Source organism: Oryctolagus cuniculus, chromosome 20 (assembly GCF_964237555.1).
Source record: "Oryctolagus cuniculus chromosome 20, mOryCun1.1, whole genome shotgun sequence".
NCBI lineage: Eukaryota > Metazoa > Chordata > Mammalia > Lagomorpha > Leporidae > Oryctolagus > Oryctolagus cuniculus.
In genome coordinates this window covers 21135236-21151510 of record NC_091451.1, presented here as the reverse complement: position 1 = coordinate 21151510, position 16275 = coordinate 21135236, and the positions used below count along the sequence as shown (strand labels likewise).

The 16275-nt window shown below is 46.3% G+C and overlaps 1 protein-coding gene across 2 annotated transcripts in view; it reads left to right on the top strand.

The window, feature by feature from the left end:
• The window catches only part of NEK9 (NIMA related kinase 9), a 42388-nt gene extending 28612 nt beyond the window's left edge, over positions 1–13776 (top strand). For both annotated transcript variants that reach the window (XM_002719640.5, XM_017349386.3), the window contains exons 17-22: positions 859–1029; positions 1756–1815; positions 4115–4323; positions 6453–6614; positions 7805–8014; positions 11179–13776. In XM_002719640.5, the coding sequence (XP_002719686.1) occupies positions 859–1029; positions 1756–1815; positions 4115–4323; positions 6453–6614; positions 7805–8014; positions 11179–11301 (935 nt within the window). In that variant the 3' untranslated portion in view covers positions 11302–13776. The remainder of the gene's footprint in view (positions 1–858; positions 1030–1755; positions 1816–4114; positions 4324–6452; positions 6615–7804; positions 8015–11178) is intronic.
• Positions 13777–16275: the final 2499 nt, after the last annotated feature.

The window sequence follows — 16275 nt, the reverse complement described above, 5'->3', positions numbered from 1 at the left end:
GCGCCGGCACTTTGGGTTCTAGTCCCGGTTGGGGCGCCGGATTCTGTCCCAGTTGCTCCTCTTCCAGGCCAGCTCTCTGCTGTGGCCCAGGAAGGCAGTGAAGGATGGCAAAAGTGCTTGGGCCCTGCACCCCATGGGAGACCAGGAGAAGCACCTGGCTCCTGGCTTCAGATCGGTGCAGTGCGCTGGCCGGCGCCGTAGCGGCCATTTGAGGGGTGAACCAACGGAAGGAAGACCTTTGTCTCTGTCTCTCTCTCTCACTAACTCTGGAAGACCTTTGTCTCTGTCTCTCTCTCTCACTAACTCTGCCTGTCAAAAAAAAAAAAAAAAAAAGAAAGAAAAAGAAAAGAAAAAAGAAAGACTTCTCTGGACTACCCTACCTAAAATGCCAAAACTCTGTCCCACTGTGATTCTTTATTTCTGCTTATTTTTATCACTATTACTCTTCTTTCCTAGTACTTACCACTGCCTGAAATATTCAATACTCACTTACATGTTTCCATTCTCCCCCAACCCCCCACTAGAGTGTCAGTTCCAGGAGGGCAGGAACTTTGTCTGGTGCACTGCTCTGTCACCTACAGCAGTGCCTGTCATGCAGGAGATGCTCAATAAGTGTTTGAGTGAATAACAAAATAAAGTCATTGACTATGCAAATGAGCAAGAATGGCAGGACATTGGAGCAGTGGTCATTTTTATCTAGGATCAGGAACATTTTATGCTTTATGTTAGGAACAGGCAGCTTTCCCTCATGTGGTACCTACTGGGACGCCTCCCCAGCTGCAGGGCATAAAGCTGGGGCACTCAGAGTTGAGAAGCCCTGTTTTGTGAAAGATTGCACCATTACATTTTGTTTTCTAGATAATCACATTTTTGCCTGGGGCAATGGTGGTAATGGCCGCCTGGCAATGACCCCCACAGAGAGACCACACGGTTCTGATATCTGTACCTCATGGCCTCGGCCTATTTTTGGATCTCTGCATCATGTCCCGGACCTGTCTTGCCGTGGCTGGCACACCATTCTCATTGTTGGTAAGAGCTGTATCTGTTGGCGGTTGGGATGGCTTTGACAGAGGACAGACCCATATCTAAGGGACTGATGGTCACATTCTTGTACTGGCTAGGGAGACCCTGCCTAACAGGAACCAAATATTCTCATTTCCTGAGCTTTTTCATCTGCCATCTGTTAATATCTTGACCATTTTTTAATACAATTTTGAGCATTGCCCTCATCTTACAAGTTATCTCTAGTACTCCACCCATCTTCTGTTTGTGCTTTCTTGAGAAACATTCAGTATATCTTTTAGAAGAAACAAAATCATCATGCTTTTTCCATAAAGATTACTTTGTTATGAACTAAACTATAAAAGTCTGTGTAAGGGTTTACAGATGCGTTCTTTTGGATCAGTGGTTTGCCACCGTGGCTGCACACCAGTATCCCTTGAGGAGCTTCTGTTAATCCTGGTGCTGATTCTACCCCTGACCAATTAAAGCAGACTCTGGGTGGGACGTAGGCATCGTTACTTTCTAAAGCTACCCAAGTGATTCCAATGAACAGTGAAGCGGGAGAATTGCTACTTTAGTGAATCCGATTTGAGTAACTAGTGGGGTTTGGTTTAGGATACTAACTTCTAAGATAATAATAACTACAAAATTATCTGGAATCAAAGATAGCAATTACCTTCCTATTCTAGTCTTCTCTCACTTTTCCTGTCTGTATCTGTACACAGTGCTTATTTACTGAATATTTTTCCTCAGAGAAGGTGTTGAATTCTAAGACCATCCGTTCCAATAGCAGTGGCTTATCCATTGGAACTGGTAAGTAGCAATGCCTCAGGGACTTGTGGTTTTGTGGAGGGCGGGTCTTCTCAAACGGAAATTTCTTTGGGGAAAGAGGAATGCAGTGATTCAGAGTGACAATTGTGTTCTCATGGGTTTCACAGAAGGTAGGATTTTCATATTGTGTTTAGAGGGAGAGATTTTCTGCTACTGCCTGTGGAAGTAATGAAGTGACTGTAGCCATGTATTATTCCCGCCCTCACCATCCCAGGAGCCACGGGCTTTCTCTGCCCTTGGCTTCCTTGGTTTCCCAGTCTATAGAAGAGTCCTTCCAGTCAGACCCTCAGAAGTAAAAGCCAGCTAAACTTTCAGGACGGTTAGGAACACCTGATAGCTTTCTTGTAATGGCTTTCTTCATGGTTCTGTTAGTAATGGGACCATGCTGGGAAGTTGTTCCTTTTTGGTTTTCCACCTGCTACAGTCCCTATAGATTTTGATGTCTCAGAACTTGAATTCTGACGTTTTGTGGAATCAAAACAGATAAACACCCATAATAAAAGCAGATTAATTCCCCCCAAAAGAAGCCACTGAAAATAGTCTAGACTTGTTTTTTGCTTTAATTTACACACACACACCCTGTTATATCTCTTATTAGTTTCCTTAAGTAATCCACTGCTCAGCACAGCTATCTCTGCATATTATTATCTGTCACAAATAAATAAATAGCTTTTTGCTAAGTACAGCTTTGCAAACAGTGGAAATAAATACTGGAAAAGTATTTAAAGCAAAAACGTAAGATTGAAAGCAAATGTTCATTATCCAGAAAATATAAATTCCAGTAAGACAGGAATTTTTGTCTATTTTATTCATTAATTTTTATCCACATTGCTCAGAATGGTGTCCAGCAGATGGTAAATGCTCCCTAAATAACTGATTGTGTCACGCCCATCCATTAGACTCTTAATACATAGGAGTGAAAATGAGTTTCTCTGAATATTCCCACAACGTGAAATGTAAACAAGCAAGTTGCAGCAGATTCCATGCCTTCTTCCAAAGTTTAAAAACAATCAAAATAAGTGATGCATTGTTTAAGGATACAGAAATATGTGGTAAAGTGGTTTTTAAGAAGAAATGATAAACATAGAGTGGTTTCATCTGGGTAGGAGGCCAGAGCAGGAAGGGACTCCCGGGGCAGACGCCTCGTTGTGGGCAGTGCTCCCGGTCCGCAGTGTGCAGGGGGGTTTCTGTGACGGGGGATGCTCTGTGCCTGTGCTGCCCAGAAGAGCAGCCGCTAGCAGTGTGTGCTGTTGAGCATTCAAAAAGTGGTTAGTGTGATTGAGGACTGAACTTCTAGTTTTATTTCAGTTTTAAATGGCCACATTTAGCTGGTGGCTGCCATATGGCCTAGTACAATTCTTTTTCTTATGGTGGTAGACGAACACGTGTGCATTTTATTGTTAGGCATCAAAACTTGCACACACATTTCTTAAAAATGGTCTTGGGTCTGCTCACTTAGGCAGCACATATACTAAAAAATGGTCTTATGTGTACCTCGAATGTAACAGAATTCTTAAAAGCCATTTAAAACAAAAAAGCTTCAGGGCTGGTTCTCGTGTCTGCCATTAGGCTGCTTCAGTAGGGTCACAAGGTGGCACAGGCGTTAAGCCAGCACAGCAAGGCATGATAAACAGCCCTCAGATTTAACCTTAGAATATATCATGCAGTTTGTTTTTTAAACTTTGGCAAGTTTCTTTGGCCCATATTAAAATTCACTTTCATCTCCTGACCATACACATCAGCTGGTCTAAATTGAAGCAACTTGGAATGTGCTGCACAATACAGAAGAAGCGGCCGTCCTATTTTTAAAATTCATACAGTCATAAGGAATTTAATGCTCACCTGAGTGTTGAAGAATCCACCAGTAACGTGTTTTCCGAGCCAGGGAGTCACTGGGAAGTTTATGTGGCTACTTTAAGGGTACTGACTCAGAGGTCAGAGGTTTTCTGTACAGTGCACGTGCGGGAAGGATGCTGGAGTCTGAACACACTTGTTCGAGAAGTAGAGGGCTGGCTAGGGGATCGTTCAGTGCTTCAGAATATTGATAATTTGCAGGTACAGAAATAGCAAGTTTGGAAAATGGAAATAGATTATCATGACAAGGGTCCTGATCTACAAATGCCTTGTGTGAAAATTAAAACTACAGTCCCAAATATCTGACTACTGTTACCATCCCACTTCATGCAACTCAAGAACCTTTCCAGGCATACGTGGGGCTGTCAGATGGTAAATCTTGCGTGCTGTATGGCAGAACTCTCTACTTGTATGCTGTGTGTCTCAGTGGTTCAGAGCTCAAGCCCAGGGGTTGGTGGTGGCGGCGGCAGTGGCGAAGAGGAGGACAGTCAGCAAGAATCTGAAACTCCTGACCCAAGTGGAGGCTTCCGAGGAACCATGGAAGCAGACCGAGGAATGGAAGGTTTAATCAGTCCCACGGAGGCCATGGGCAACAATAGTGGGGCCAGCAGCTCCTGTCCTGGGTGGCTTCGAAAGGTAATTCCATTGGAAGAGAGACCTCTGATAAAATATGAGGTCCTCTGCGAGAACCAGAAAAGAACTATCAGGATCTTGTAGTTTGCACTGTGCTGTTTAACTTTTTTTTTATTGATTGTTTATTTGAAAGGCAAAGTTACAGACAGAGGCAGAGAGAGAGAGGTCTAACATCCACTGGTTCACTCCCCAAATGACTGCAACAGCTAGAGCTGGGCCAGTCCGAAGCCAGGAGCCAGGTGCTTCTTTTCTGGTCTCCCATGTAGACTTGGGCCATCTGCTGCTGCTTTCCCAAGCACATTTGCAGGCAGCTGGATTGGAAGTGAAACAGCTGGAACTCAACTGGCACCCATATGGGATGCTGGCAATGCTGGTGGTGGCTTTACCCACTACACCACAACGCCAGTCTCTTTTTTTTATTATTATTTATTTTATCTATTTGAAAGGCAGAGTGACACTGACAGGAGAGAGAGAGAGATCTTCCATCCATTGGTTGACTCCCAAAATGGCCACAACAGCCAGACCTCTCTCTCTCTCTCTCTGCCTCTGTCTGTAACTTTGCCTTTCAAATAAACAATCAATAAAAAAAAAAGTTCAACAGCACAGTGCAGTCCAAAGCTAGGAGCCAAGAGCTCCCTCTGGATCTCCCACATGGGTGCTGGGGCCCAAGCACTTGAGTCATCCTCTGCTCCCCTGCTAGACACATTAGCAGGGAGCTGGATGGAAAGTGGAGCAGCCAGGACTCAAACTGGCACCAAATGTGTTGCTGGCACTGCAGGTGACAGCCCTACCAGTTATGCCACAGTGCTAGTCCCACTGTTAAACTCTTGCCACAAGAATCTAGGTTTCTTATCTCTGTCTGAAATGATGCTACCAACTCACTAATCCTTTTTTTCTTTGCAACAAGAGAGAGAAAATGTTTTCATACCTGTATTACTTAAATGAATATAAATTCATATAACCTATCTTGAAGGCAGCTTTTGCAGTACATGTGTGCAAAGATTAAGCTTACAGATTTGGTACTGTTGTTATATAAGTGGAGTATTGGGGCAGTTTTAATGGTTTACTTACTAGAAAATAATTTATGAAAGTTGAGGTGCAAGCAGTAAAAATGTTGTATTCTATTTATTTACATGGAAAGTTGGTTACAAAATATGGCTGCACAGAAGCTGATGAATCTGTCAGTATGACTTCATCCTTTTAGGAAATACATAATATGGGGCAGGCACTGTGGTGCAGTAGGTTAAGCATATGCCTGCAGTGCCAGCTGCTCCTCTTCCAATCCAGCTCCCTGCTGATGGCCCAGGAAAGCAGTAGAAGATGGCCCAAGTGCTTGGGCCCCTGCACCCATGTGGGAGACCCAAAAGAGGCTCCTGGCTTCAGATCAGCCTAGCTGTGGCCGTTGCAGCCATCTCAGGAGTGAACCAACAGATGGAAGACCATTCTCTCTCTCTCTTTCTCTAACTCTGCCTCTCAAGTAAATAAATAAATCTTTTTTTTTAAAATACATAATGTACTGAATAATGTATACAAGTGTACCTACTGATGATTTAGTGATTTATTTTTTATTTACTTGAAAAGCAAGTTTACATACCTACTTATCATTTTAACAGTGCTTATCTGAGTGATGAAGTCACTGGTGGCCTTTATTAACTTCTTTGCCCATCTGTATTTTCTTACTTTCTACAGTGAACATTATAGTTGGTGAAATCTTAAATTTACCCAAAGAGGGGGGCGTGCGGGTAGGAAATAAAGCTATAAAGCTCCTTATCCAATCAGACTTGGTCGTTATTTGAGTAGTATGAGCAGGGGAGGAAGGCAGCACATTGTTCTACACCTACGGCCTGGGCCTTTAGCAGCCATCGCCTCAGGGCGTCCCAGCTGATGGAAAAGTCTGTGGAGTGTAAGCGTGTTGGGGAGACACACCAGGCACTCCAGACTGGTCTTGAATTTGAATTGTACTGCTGCTGCCACTCTGAGGAAGGGATGGCAGTTTGTTCCCAGGTAGGCTGAGATGCAACCACAGCTGCCCCACTAGAGGGTGCTAAATGTCAAGATAGAGTGAAGGCTGTAAGAATTTTGGGAGGAAGATTGCTGGAAACAGACTAACGAGGTTCTTCTGATACCCACAGGAGCTGGAAAATGCAGAATTCATCCCCATGCCCGACAGCCCATCTCCTCTGAGTGCAGCATTTTCAGAATCTGAGAAAGATACCCTGCCGTATGAGGAGCTGCAAGGTCTCAAAGTGGCCTCGGAAACCCCCTCAGGACACAAGCCCCCAGTGGGAGCCTGGGTAACTGAGCTTTTGCCTTTGAGTCACAGCCAGGTGGACAGTGAGTGTGCGCCCTGCCCGGTTCTCCGGTCTTGCAGTCTCCGTCTCTGGCTCCGCTGGTCTTCAGGCTCCCGCATTCATTCATTGTTCTGTGTGCTCAGTACACTGAGCACCACCCAAGGCTCACCGGAGTTACCTTGGAAAGGTGTTTACCCTTTCACATTTCTGTGTGAAAGGCGAACACCTTTCTGCACCAGAGGATTCTTTCTTTTCTCTCTGCCTCAGAAATTCTGAAATTGAAAAATATAAAATGCATGTGCAGTTTTCCATGACACTGCTGGTGTGGGTTGGGGGCTGTAAGTACAAGTAACACTGAGAGCCCGGTGAGGGAGCAGCACATGTAATTATGGGAAGCACCTCGATAAAACTATAAACCAGGAGTCATCAAACTGTTTCAGTGAAGGGCCACAGAGTAATAATTTTAGACTTTGCAGGCTAAATAGTCTGTTTTGCAGCTACTCAGCTCTGACACCATAACATAAAAACAGCCACAGATAGCACATAATGAGTGAGCATGCCTATGTTCCAGTAAAGCTTGATTTACAAAAACGGGTAGTAGGCTGGAGTGGGCCCATGAGCTGTCATTTGCTGACTCTAGCCATAAACAAAGCACAGTAGAAGGGAGAAAAGGCCAGGGTAGAATAATTCTAAAGCTTCCCAGAAGAGGTAATAGAACCTTTGAAATCTGAAGGTGAACACTACCATCGCTCTGTTAATCAGCCTTCTTGAATCATGCTGGCTGTCCTCTCCCCTAACACCTCGGGCTCTTCCGGAGTGTGAGCCACTGTATTTCCTGACACTGACTGGATCACGGTGTGCTCACTGCTGTCACGACCTGTTCCAAACAAGATGTGCTTGTCCCCACTTCCGTGTTTCTCCTGGGAGGACACCAGTGCACTTGGACACTTCACCAAGTCCTCACACACACACGGCTGTTCTTGTTCTTAGCCCAGTGGGGACCAAGACACCGAGAGCTGCCTTGCCCCTTTTGTGTTAGTGCCACGGTACTGTTAGAATCTTGACATTGTGGTTTCTCTTGCATGTGTTGATGTATGTATCTTGTTCATTTAAAAGTAAAATCTGAAGGAAGTCTGGGTTGGGGGACCGTGGCACCTGAGACCTCTGCACTCTCTCCTTCTCTCTCTCTCTAGCCACCGCGGCTGAATCCTGCCGCACAGCATGCCGGGATGGGCGCACCACTGACCCCTGCCTGTGTGTGCAGCACTCTGCAGGGGGAGGTTGAGCGATTACAGGGTCTGGTGTTGAAGTGTCTGGCTGAACAACAGAAACTACAGCAAGAAAACCTCCAGATTTTTACCCAACTACAGAAGCTGAATAAGAAATTAGAAGGAGGGCAGCAGGTAAGAATATTAAAAGAATAATTCAGTTTCTTTCTTTTTTTTTTTTTTTTTTTTTTTTTTTTTTTTTAGAATAATTCAGTTTCTTAATCTGTTTGGAAGAACCACACCACCAAGTACTGAAATGGGCTATTCTTCGCAAGTCCTTACCTGTTTTTTTTTTTTTAAAGATTTATTTATTTATTTGAAAGGCAGAGGTCTTCCATACACTAGTTCACTCTCCAAATGGCCGTAATGGCTGGAGCTGGGTTGATCTGAAGTCAGGAGCCCGAAGCTTCTTCTGGGTCTCTGACACAGGTGCAGGAACCCAAGGACTTGGGCCATCCTCTGCGGCCTTCCCAGGCCATGCAGAGAGCTGGATCAGAAATGGAACAGCCAGGACTGGAATTGGCACCCATATGGGACGCCGACACTGCAGGTGACAGCCGTACCCACTACACCACAGCACCTGCCCCAAGTCCTTACCTTTTAATGAAGTTAATCCCAGAAGCCCTGGGCCTTGTGCAAGCACCCGGACTGGATCATTTTCATCACGTACCTCCCACTGTTTTTTTGACCATATGTGGTTCCTGTTTGTCTTTTCCTGTACCTTTTATTATGAAAAAATGTAAACATGACAGTGCAGTGAATACCCACATGCCCACCATCTAGATTCAACAGTTGTTACCATGCTATGTACTCTAGAACTGAGAGAGATTACTTTTTACTGCAATAGGCATTTCCCTTTAGAGACTAAGGACTAACGCAGAGGCTGTCATCAGCAGCTAAGCAGATGCAGTACTTGAGCCCCCCAGCACCTACAGGAGGTGACTACAGAATCTGTACAGTAGAAGAGTAGGTGCTGCAGTTAAGTTTATGCAGCTGTGTGCTACTGCGTCTCTGCACATGTTCATATTTCTCTCTACAAATGGCACCACGTATGGTCTATAACTTTTGTTGGCATTGAGTTTTGATAAATTTAAAATTTTTTTCTTTAAGATTTACTGATTTATTTATTTCAAAGAGAGAGAGAGAGAGATCTTCCATTCACTGGTCTACTCCCCAGAAGGCCAGAATGGCCACGGCTAGGCCAGGCCAAAGCTAGGAGCCAGGAGCTTCATTACAGTGTCCCATGTGGGTGGCAGGGACTTGGGCCATCTTCTGCTGCTTTTCCCAGTGCATTAGCAGAGAGCTGGATCAGAAGTGGAGCAGCTGGGACACAAACCGGCACCTGTATGGGATGCTGATACTGCAGACAGCAGCGTTAGCCACTACACCACAACACCGGCCTCTAAATTTGGAATTTTTATAACAGATTGGTGTATGTTTTATAGTAGTAGTTGATAAAATAGAACATTAACTACAAATAGTTTATATATTCATGACAAACTTTTTTCTTATTTTTTCAGTGTTTTCAATTGCAGGTGGAAGATATCTTTCTCTTCCCCTCTCTCTCTCCTGCCTTTCAAATAAACAAATTTTTTTCAGTCTACATATAAGTAGACCTAGAGATTCCAAACCTATGTTGCTCAAATATCAATTGTACATTTTAAAGTAAATCATAAAAATTGTAACATAGCCCCCCTAAATACTTGATTCTACATTTCCAAAAATAGGCATTCATTCTGCTGGACAAGAATGCTTTTTATCACACCTTACAAAATTAGCACTGATACTCTCAGTTCTCATCTAGTACCCAGTAATATTAGAATTTGTGCAGTTTTCCCACAATAATGTTCTTTACTACTATTTTTTATCAAGCCAGATTTTGATCAAGAACTTCACATTGCATTCTGGCTATGTCTCATTTTAATCTAGAAAAATTGCCTCTACCACCATTACCTCTGTGTGTGTGTCAATGACATTGACTTGTTGAAGAGAGCAGGCTAGTTGTTTAACAAGAATGACTTGCATTCTGAATTTGTTATGTTTCCTTGGGGTATTGTTTAACTTGTTCTGTCACCCTGTCTTTTTTTAAGATTTTATTTATTTATTTATTTATTTGAGAGGTAGAGTTATAGACAGTGAGAGGGAGAAACAGAAAGGTTTCCCGTCCTTGGTTCATTCCCCAAATGGCCGCAACAGCCGGAACTGTGCCAATCCAAAGGCAGGAGCCAGGAGCTTCTTCCAGGTCTCCCACGCAGGTGCAGGGGCCCAAGGACTTGAGCCATCCTCCACTGCTTTGCCAGGCCACAGCAGAGAGCTGGATGGACAGGAAGAGGAGCAGCCGGGACTAGAACCCAGCGCCCATATGGGATGCCAGCACTGCAGGTGGAGGATTAACCTACTGCACCACAGCGCCGGCCCCCACCCTGTCTTTTCTGAAAACTGAAAGTTATAGACTTCAGGCTTGATTAGACTCAGGGTAAACATTTTGGGGGAAAATACTTCACAAGTTGCATTGTTTGCAAAGAGCCACAGTGTTGCCCTACAGAGTATACTAGGAATAGGGACATTCAAGCCTTGGCTTTGCCATTTTGAACCAATTAACTTTGTTTCTCTGAGCCTTGGTTTCTCACCTACAGGAGAAAGTCCTGCCCACGTCATGTGATTGCTTTAAGGATGAGGTGAAGTGATGTCAATGAAAGTACTGTGGGGTGAGGTTACTTAGGTTGGTGCTGTAGCAGGCAGGAGGACTGTTCCACCCAGGACAGTTTAAGTGAAGGGTGAAGGGTGAGCATCACACAGTGATTAAGGTGCCACAGGTGACACCTGCATCCTCGCAGGGTTAGGTGCTAGTCCTGGCTCTTCCACTCCCCATCCAGCTTCCTGCTAATGTGCCCTGGGGAAGCAGAAAATGACGGCACAACTACTTGGGTCTCTGCCACTCACATAGGAGGCTTGGACTGAATTCTGGGCTACTGGCTTCGACCTGGCCAAACCCTGGCTATTGCAGGCATTTGGGGAGTGAACCAGCAGATAGAAGATCTCTATCTCCTTCTCCCTTTCACATTAAATTAAATAAATAATTTTTTTAAAGTAAGAATTCTGCATCCCAGAAAACCTTGCAGCCTGGACAACCCAGGACGGTTGATTCCCCTCGCAGCACATGGGGAGGTGTGGACTTTGCTCTGGTGGTTCTGTGAGCTTCTCACAAGACTGTGGCTACAGTTCCTTGGGGGTAGACATTGAACTGCAGTAACCAGGCAGCAGTGGTGCTCATGTGGAACTGTGTTTTACCTGGACAGGTGGGGATGCATTCCAAAGGGACTCAGACAGCAAAAGAAGAGATGGAAATGGATCCAAAGCCTGACTTAGATTCAGATTCCTGGTGCCTTCTGGGAACAGACTCCTGTCGACCCAGCCTCTAGTCTCCTGAGCCTGTGTCGTCCCGGGAAACTGGGATGCAAAGAACTTCACCGCACACTTACTGAATGCAGAGAGCAGCTTCCCTGGCTTCGTTCACGTGCAGACAAGGAGCGCAAGGCGGGGCTCTGAAGCACTTTCCTTGTACATTGGGAGAGTGGCGTTGCCTTGTAGATAGGATCTAGGAGTGACTTCACTGTTTTGGAGAATGGAAGGGCCCCGTGGCCCTGGCTTTGTCATCAGTGCCTGCCACAGCAACAGCAGCTCATAGCTCATCCGTTGATCCCACCTTTGAAGAGGAGACACAATGCTCACCTTCATTGCGCTGGTAGCAGCTTATATCTCATTTACCGTTTTCACCATTAAGTGGAAGCCACCTTGGGAATTCAGCACCAGGCATTGCCCTCTGGGTGGGGGAGGGAACGTGTGACGCCGAAGTGGGCTGGAGCCAGGCGAGGCGCCCGGGTTCCCCTGGAGCATGGAGCGGTCTTCTGAGCCCAGGAAAGTACGTCTGGTGGAGTCCGGCTCGGGCTTGTTTTCAGAAAGTTCAGTTACTTCGTGCAGCTAAATGCTTTAGGAGGAAAAGGGGCTTCGATTGCTTTTCCTCTGAGGGTTGATTGAAATTCCTTCAGTGAGGAGTAGAGAAAGGGCAGGGCCCTCCTCGTCACACAGTGCACGTTCCAGCTGTGGCCAGTGCAGGGCGGATGTCCTCACTTCGGAAGATACCTCTGAAATGACGCTCTCAGAGAACTGAGTCAGTGGGGCGGGAGGAGCGGCCTCAGGAGAAAGTCCTGAGGGAGAGGCGGCCTGCCTTTGGCTCCCTGCTTGGCTGCTTAGGGTCTTAGAGGGACTGTCTTCCAGCCAGGGGAAGGCTTTTTGAGCCTGTCTTCATGGCTTTTAGGGTCCTGATCATGCCATCAGCCCGTCATTCCCTCGCTATGTCTAGTCAGTATTTTTCCCCCTTTTGGTGTCTTTTGAAGCCATATTTAACTGGCAAATGAGCATCATCGTGCCTACTTGAGTGGCCCAAAGCCAGCACCAAACGCTGGGACTCCCTGAAGCCTGAGAGAACAGGTCAGCCCTGCCCAGAGACAGGGATCTGGCTGAGAGCTCACTTCTGATCCCGTCCTCCTTGTGTCTGCGCAGACAGGAGCAAGCTGGCTTTCCCAAAGAGAACGAATGCCCTGGAACACACTTCAGACAGTTCTGGGAGCGCTCTCATGGCCTCACTGAAGGATGTGAACTTTGTCTTCCTCCCCAGCCTTGGGAAATGTGCCTTCAGCATGCTGGGTCACAGTGGCTGTCTAGATGAGTTTCACATCCTTTCTTCCTACAAACAATGAAATTTTGTCTCATTTTCCCTAAACCAAAAAATATTTGGTAATCTGTTCATTATTGTAGGAGGACCTGGGTGATGGAAATTTTGCCATTTTCCTTAAAATGGTGTCAAGGCTGATGGTCGGGGAAAACCCCAATGGCTGGGGATGGGCAACTCTGTTCAATGGGATCGTCTGGGTTGCTGTTCCCGTTGTTTTCTCGATTCTGGGAAGCCTGGTACAGTAGTACTAACGTAATCACTGAAGCCTTTTCTTGAATGAGGAAGGGCCAACCCTGAATTACAGATACAAGTTCTGGGGGTCTGGGGTTTGCTGTAAAACCTTACAGTGGGTTTAGTTCATCGTGCACATGCAGCTTTGATTATCTTAAGGGCTGCCTGGCCTCTCACGCCCCCGTATCCTCATGCTCACCGTCTCAGCAGGCCTGAGAGGCAGCGCCGGCTTGGGTGTTTGTCATGAGGATTTTCTGCTCTGGAGCGGAGCGACGTGGGCACGTTGCTCAGACTGGGGGGACAGTGAGCACTGAAGGGGGTAAGAGCCAGCCCTGCTCTTGTTCCAGGCGGGTGTGGGGGTTATTTTCTCTAGCATGTTCCCTTCGCAAGTCGTGGTGTGCTATTCATCTGGCTGAGAATCCAAGTTCTGTGCCTTAGAGACAGTTTGCACTTTCCTGAATTGTGCCTGGGACAGCCACATGACTTTGCCCACCTAACAACTATGCAAACAGAAACCAGTTCAAAGGTAGCAGCACACGCGTCATGGAGGGAAGGCGAGGCAGCGGAAGTGCCTTGGAATGGTTTTCTGTGGCTAATTCTCCTCGAACTGTGTCTTGCTTTTCCGTACGCAGCACTAGGTGTTTGAAGTTTTCTAGTAGTGTTGCTTCTGAGTTCTCGTATAACCTGAGACTCCTCGGCTCTGACGCTTGTCGAAGACCTAGCTTACCTAGCCAGATGCTTGAAAGGTTGAGGTGCAGTGGTTTGGCATTTCTGTGTTAAATAAACATTTAAACTCTTCAGTCAGTGCTGTGCCTCAGTAAGCCTGCCCTGGGCCTAGGTCCTCGGAGATAAAATTCCCGACCTCTCGGCCTGCGTGAATCTTGATTTAGCAAATCTTTGTATAAATAAATAAATGTTCTTGTAACACAAACACCACGAGGGTCAAGTGCACAGAACTCATCGTTGTTTCTCCAGTTTCCTATTCTTGCCAGCAGAATCATTACTGCTGCTACAAGTTTACAGAAGACAGTGTCAGTGTCAGGGAGGAGAAGGTGCACCATTACCAGGAGGGTCGCCCCCACACCGCCCTCCCCAGACTCAGTTTATGTCTCTGAAGCATTCCCCTCAAAGGTTCAACTGTATGTGGTCTCCTTGGCGTGGCACAGAGAGGCTGAGCATGTCACTAAAATTTACAGAAAAAGCAGCCTAAAACAGAAGTTTTTCCAAATGAGATCCCTGGGCCTCCAAAGAAGTGTTCATCACAGTACAGGGCAGGCTGGAGAGAGCGCAGTCAGGACTATACAACCTGTTCCTTCCTGCTGCAAAGCCAGACACCAGTTACTGTTTCAGTGATTAACTGGAAATAAACATGCCGATCACTAAACCTCCAGAATCACAGACATTAGGAAGAAATGTCTCCATGCCACATCTCCGCTGCCTCCTGTGTGGTTATGGAGCATGCCATTGATGACTGAAGGCACACGCTGGCCAGAAGGTGCTGTGCTGGCTACACTGCCCTTAAGTAACAGGATCTCAACAAGGCTGCAGACACTTCGAAGTGAAATGAGTTTCCATGTGAGTTTCGCCATAAGACTTTTCCCATGGCTTAACCTTTTGAACTTTAAAATTTATAATGTTTACTTGCACTAAAGTTTCTTGGATAAAGAAATATAAAATATGCATGTTAATAAGCAGTATTATTTGTCCACTGTCATCCTCTGAGCTTTCCAGGAAGAGACTTAGATAGGATAAGGTTCTTCTCTCTTCCCAAGTATCAGATCAAGCTCCATTGTAAAAACTAACAGATCCTCCTAATATAATCATGGCCCAAACAGAGAGAGATCAAAGCAAACACTAAGATACCGACTATTGTTTTATTTCCTTAGCGAGATAAGGATAGACCACTGCTTCCAAAAAAAGCACTCCCCCCAGCACATACAGACCTGCTCTCTAGGGGCCGAGGTCTACGAGGCCTACGAGGCCTGCGACCCTCTGGCATCATCTAGGGTCCCAAGTAGATGAGGGACGTGAAGCAGGCAGGTGGGGCTGCGGTGACGCCGCGCTGCCCTCCTCTGAGGGAGCAACTAATTCTGACCCCACCCAATGTGTCCTATGCAGGTCCCTGACCCAGTGTTTCCAGAACTCCAAGTTTCCCAAGAAATTCTTATCTCAATTTTTCAGATGTCAGATCACAGTCGGAACGCAGTGCTAGCCAAATAAGACACATCTGCGGGGCCGAGCAGTCCCCTGGCTGCCTCTGTGCGACCTTGGCCACTGCTGCTTCTCTTCCGCAGGTTTTAACCAGAGTGACGCTCGAGGGTACCTCACCAGACTGACTGAGCACGTGCACGGTGGGTTACACACCCAGGGTTTGATGCTTTTCCCGAGAGGAGGAAGCACAAAGCACTCAATGCACGCTCTTGAGCCTGGTGTCCTGCGGCTTTGCTGCTAGAGCCATGCATTCGCGCTTCCAGTTCAGTGGAAGCCCAGCCCTCGGCACAAGCTAGAGGGGGATGGGACAAGCGTGAGTGCCCTTTTGCTACGTGCTCAGTTCAAACTGGGCAGCTTTTCTCCAGTATTTAACGATTTTGGTGATGCCCCTGGCACAGTAATCCCACTAGTACCTCAGATCTGCAGTGCCAGCTTCTCCTCTCTGAACTGGTAATCCCACCTCACATTAACTTGCCAGTTCTCCCACTGCATAAACCTAGGACTGAGTATTTATGGTTTTTTAAGATTTATGTATTGGGGCCAGCACTGTGGCTTAATCGGTAAAGCCGCCGGCATCCCATATGGGCACCGGTTCGTGTCCCAGCTACTCCACTTCTGATCCAGCTCTCTGCTATGATCTGAGAAAGCAGTAGAAGATGGCCCAAGTGCTGGGGCCCCTGCATCTGCGTGAGAGACATGGAAGAAGCTCCTGGCTCCTACCTTCATATCGGACCAGCTAGCCGTTGTGGCCATTTGGGGAGTGAACCAGCGGATGGAAGAACTCCTTCTGCTTCTGCGTCTCTGTAACTGCCTTTCAAATGAATAAATCTTTTTTAAAAATTATGTATTTATTTATTTGGAAGGCAGAATTACAGTGAGAGAGGGACAGATCTTCCATCCACTGATTCATTCCCTAAATGGCTGCAACAGACAGGGCCAGGCCAGGCCAAAGCCCAGAGCCAAGAATTCTGTCCCAGTTTCCCATGTGGGTGGCAGGAGCCAAAGCACTTGGGCCATCTTCCGCTCCTTTCCCAGGTGGCATTAGCAGGGAGCTGGATCAGAAGTGGAACAGCTGGGACAGGAACCAGCACCCATGTGAGATGCTGGCGTTGCTGGCAGTGGCTTAACGTACCATGCTACAACACTGGCCCCCTCACTTGTGGTTTTGTTTTTATGTTTTTTGTTTTTTAAGATTTATTTATTTTACTTGAAAGAATTA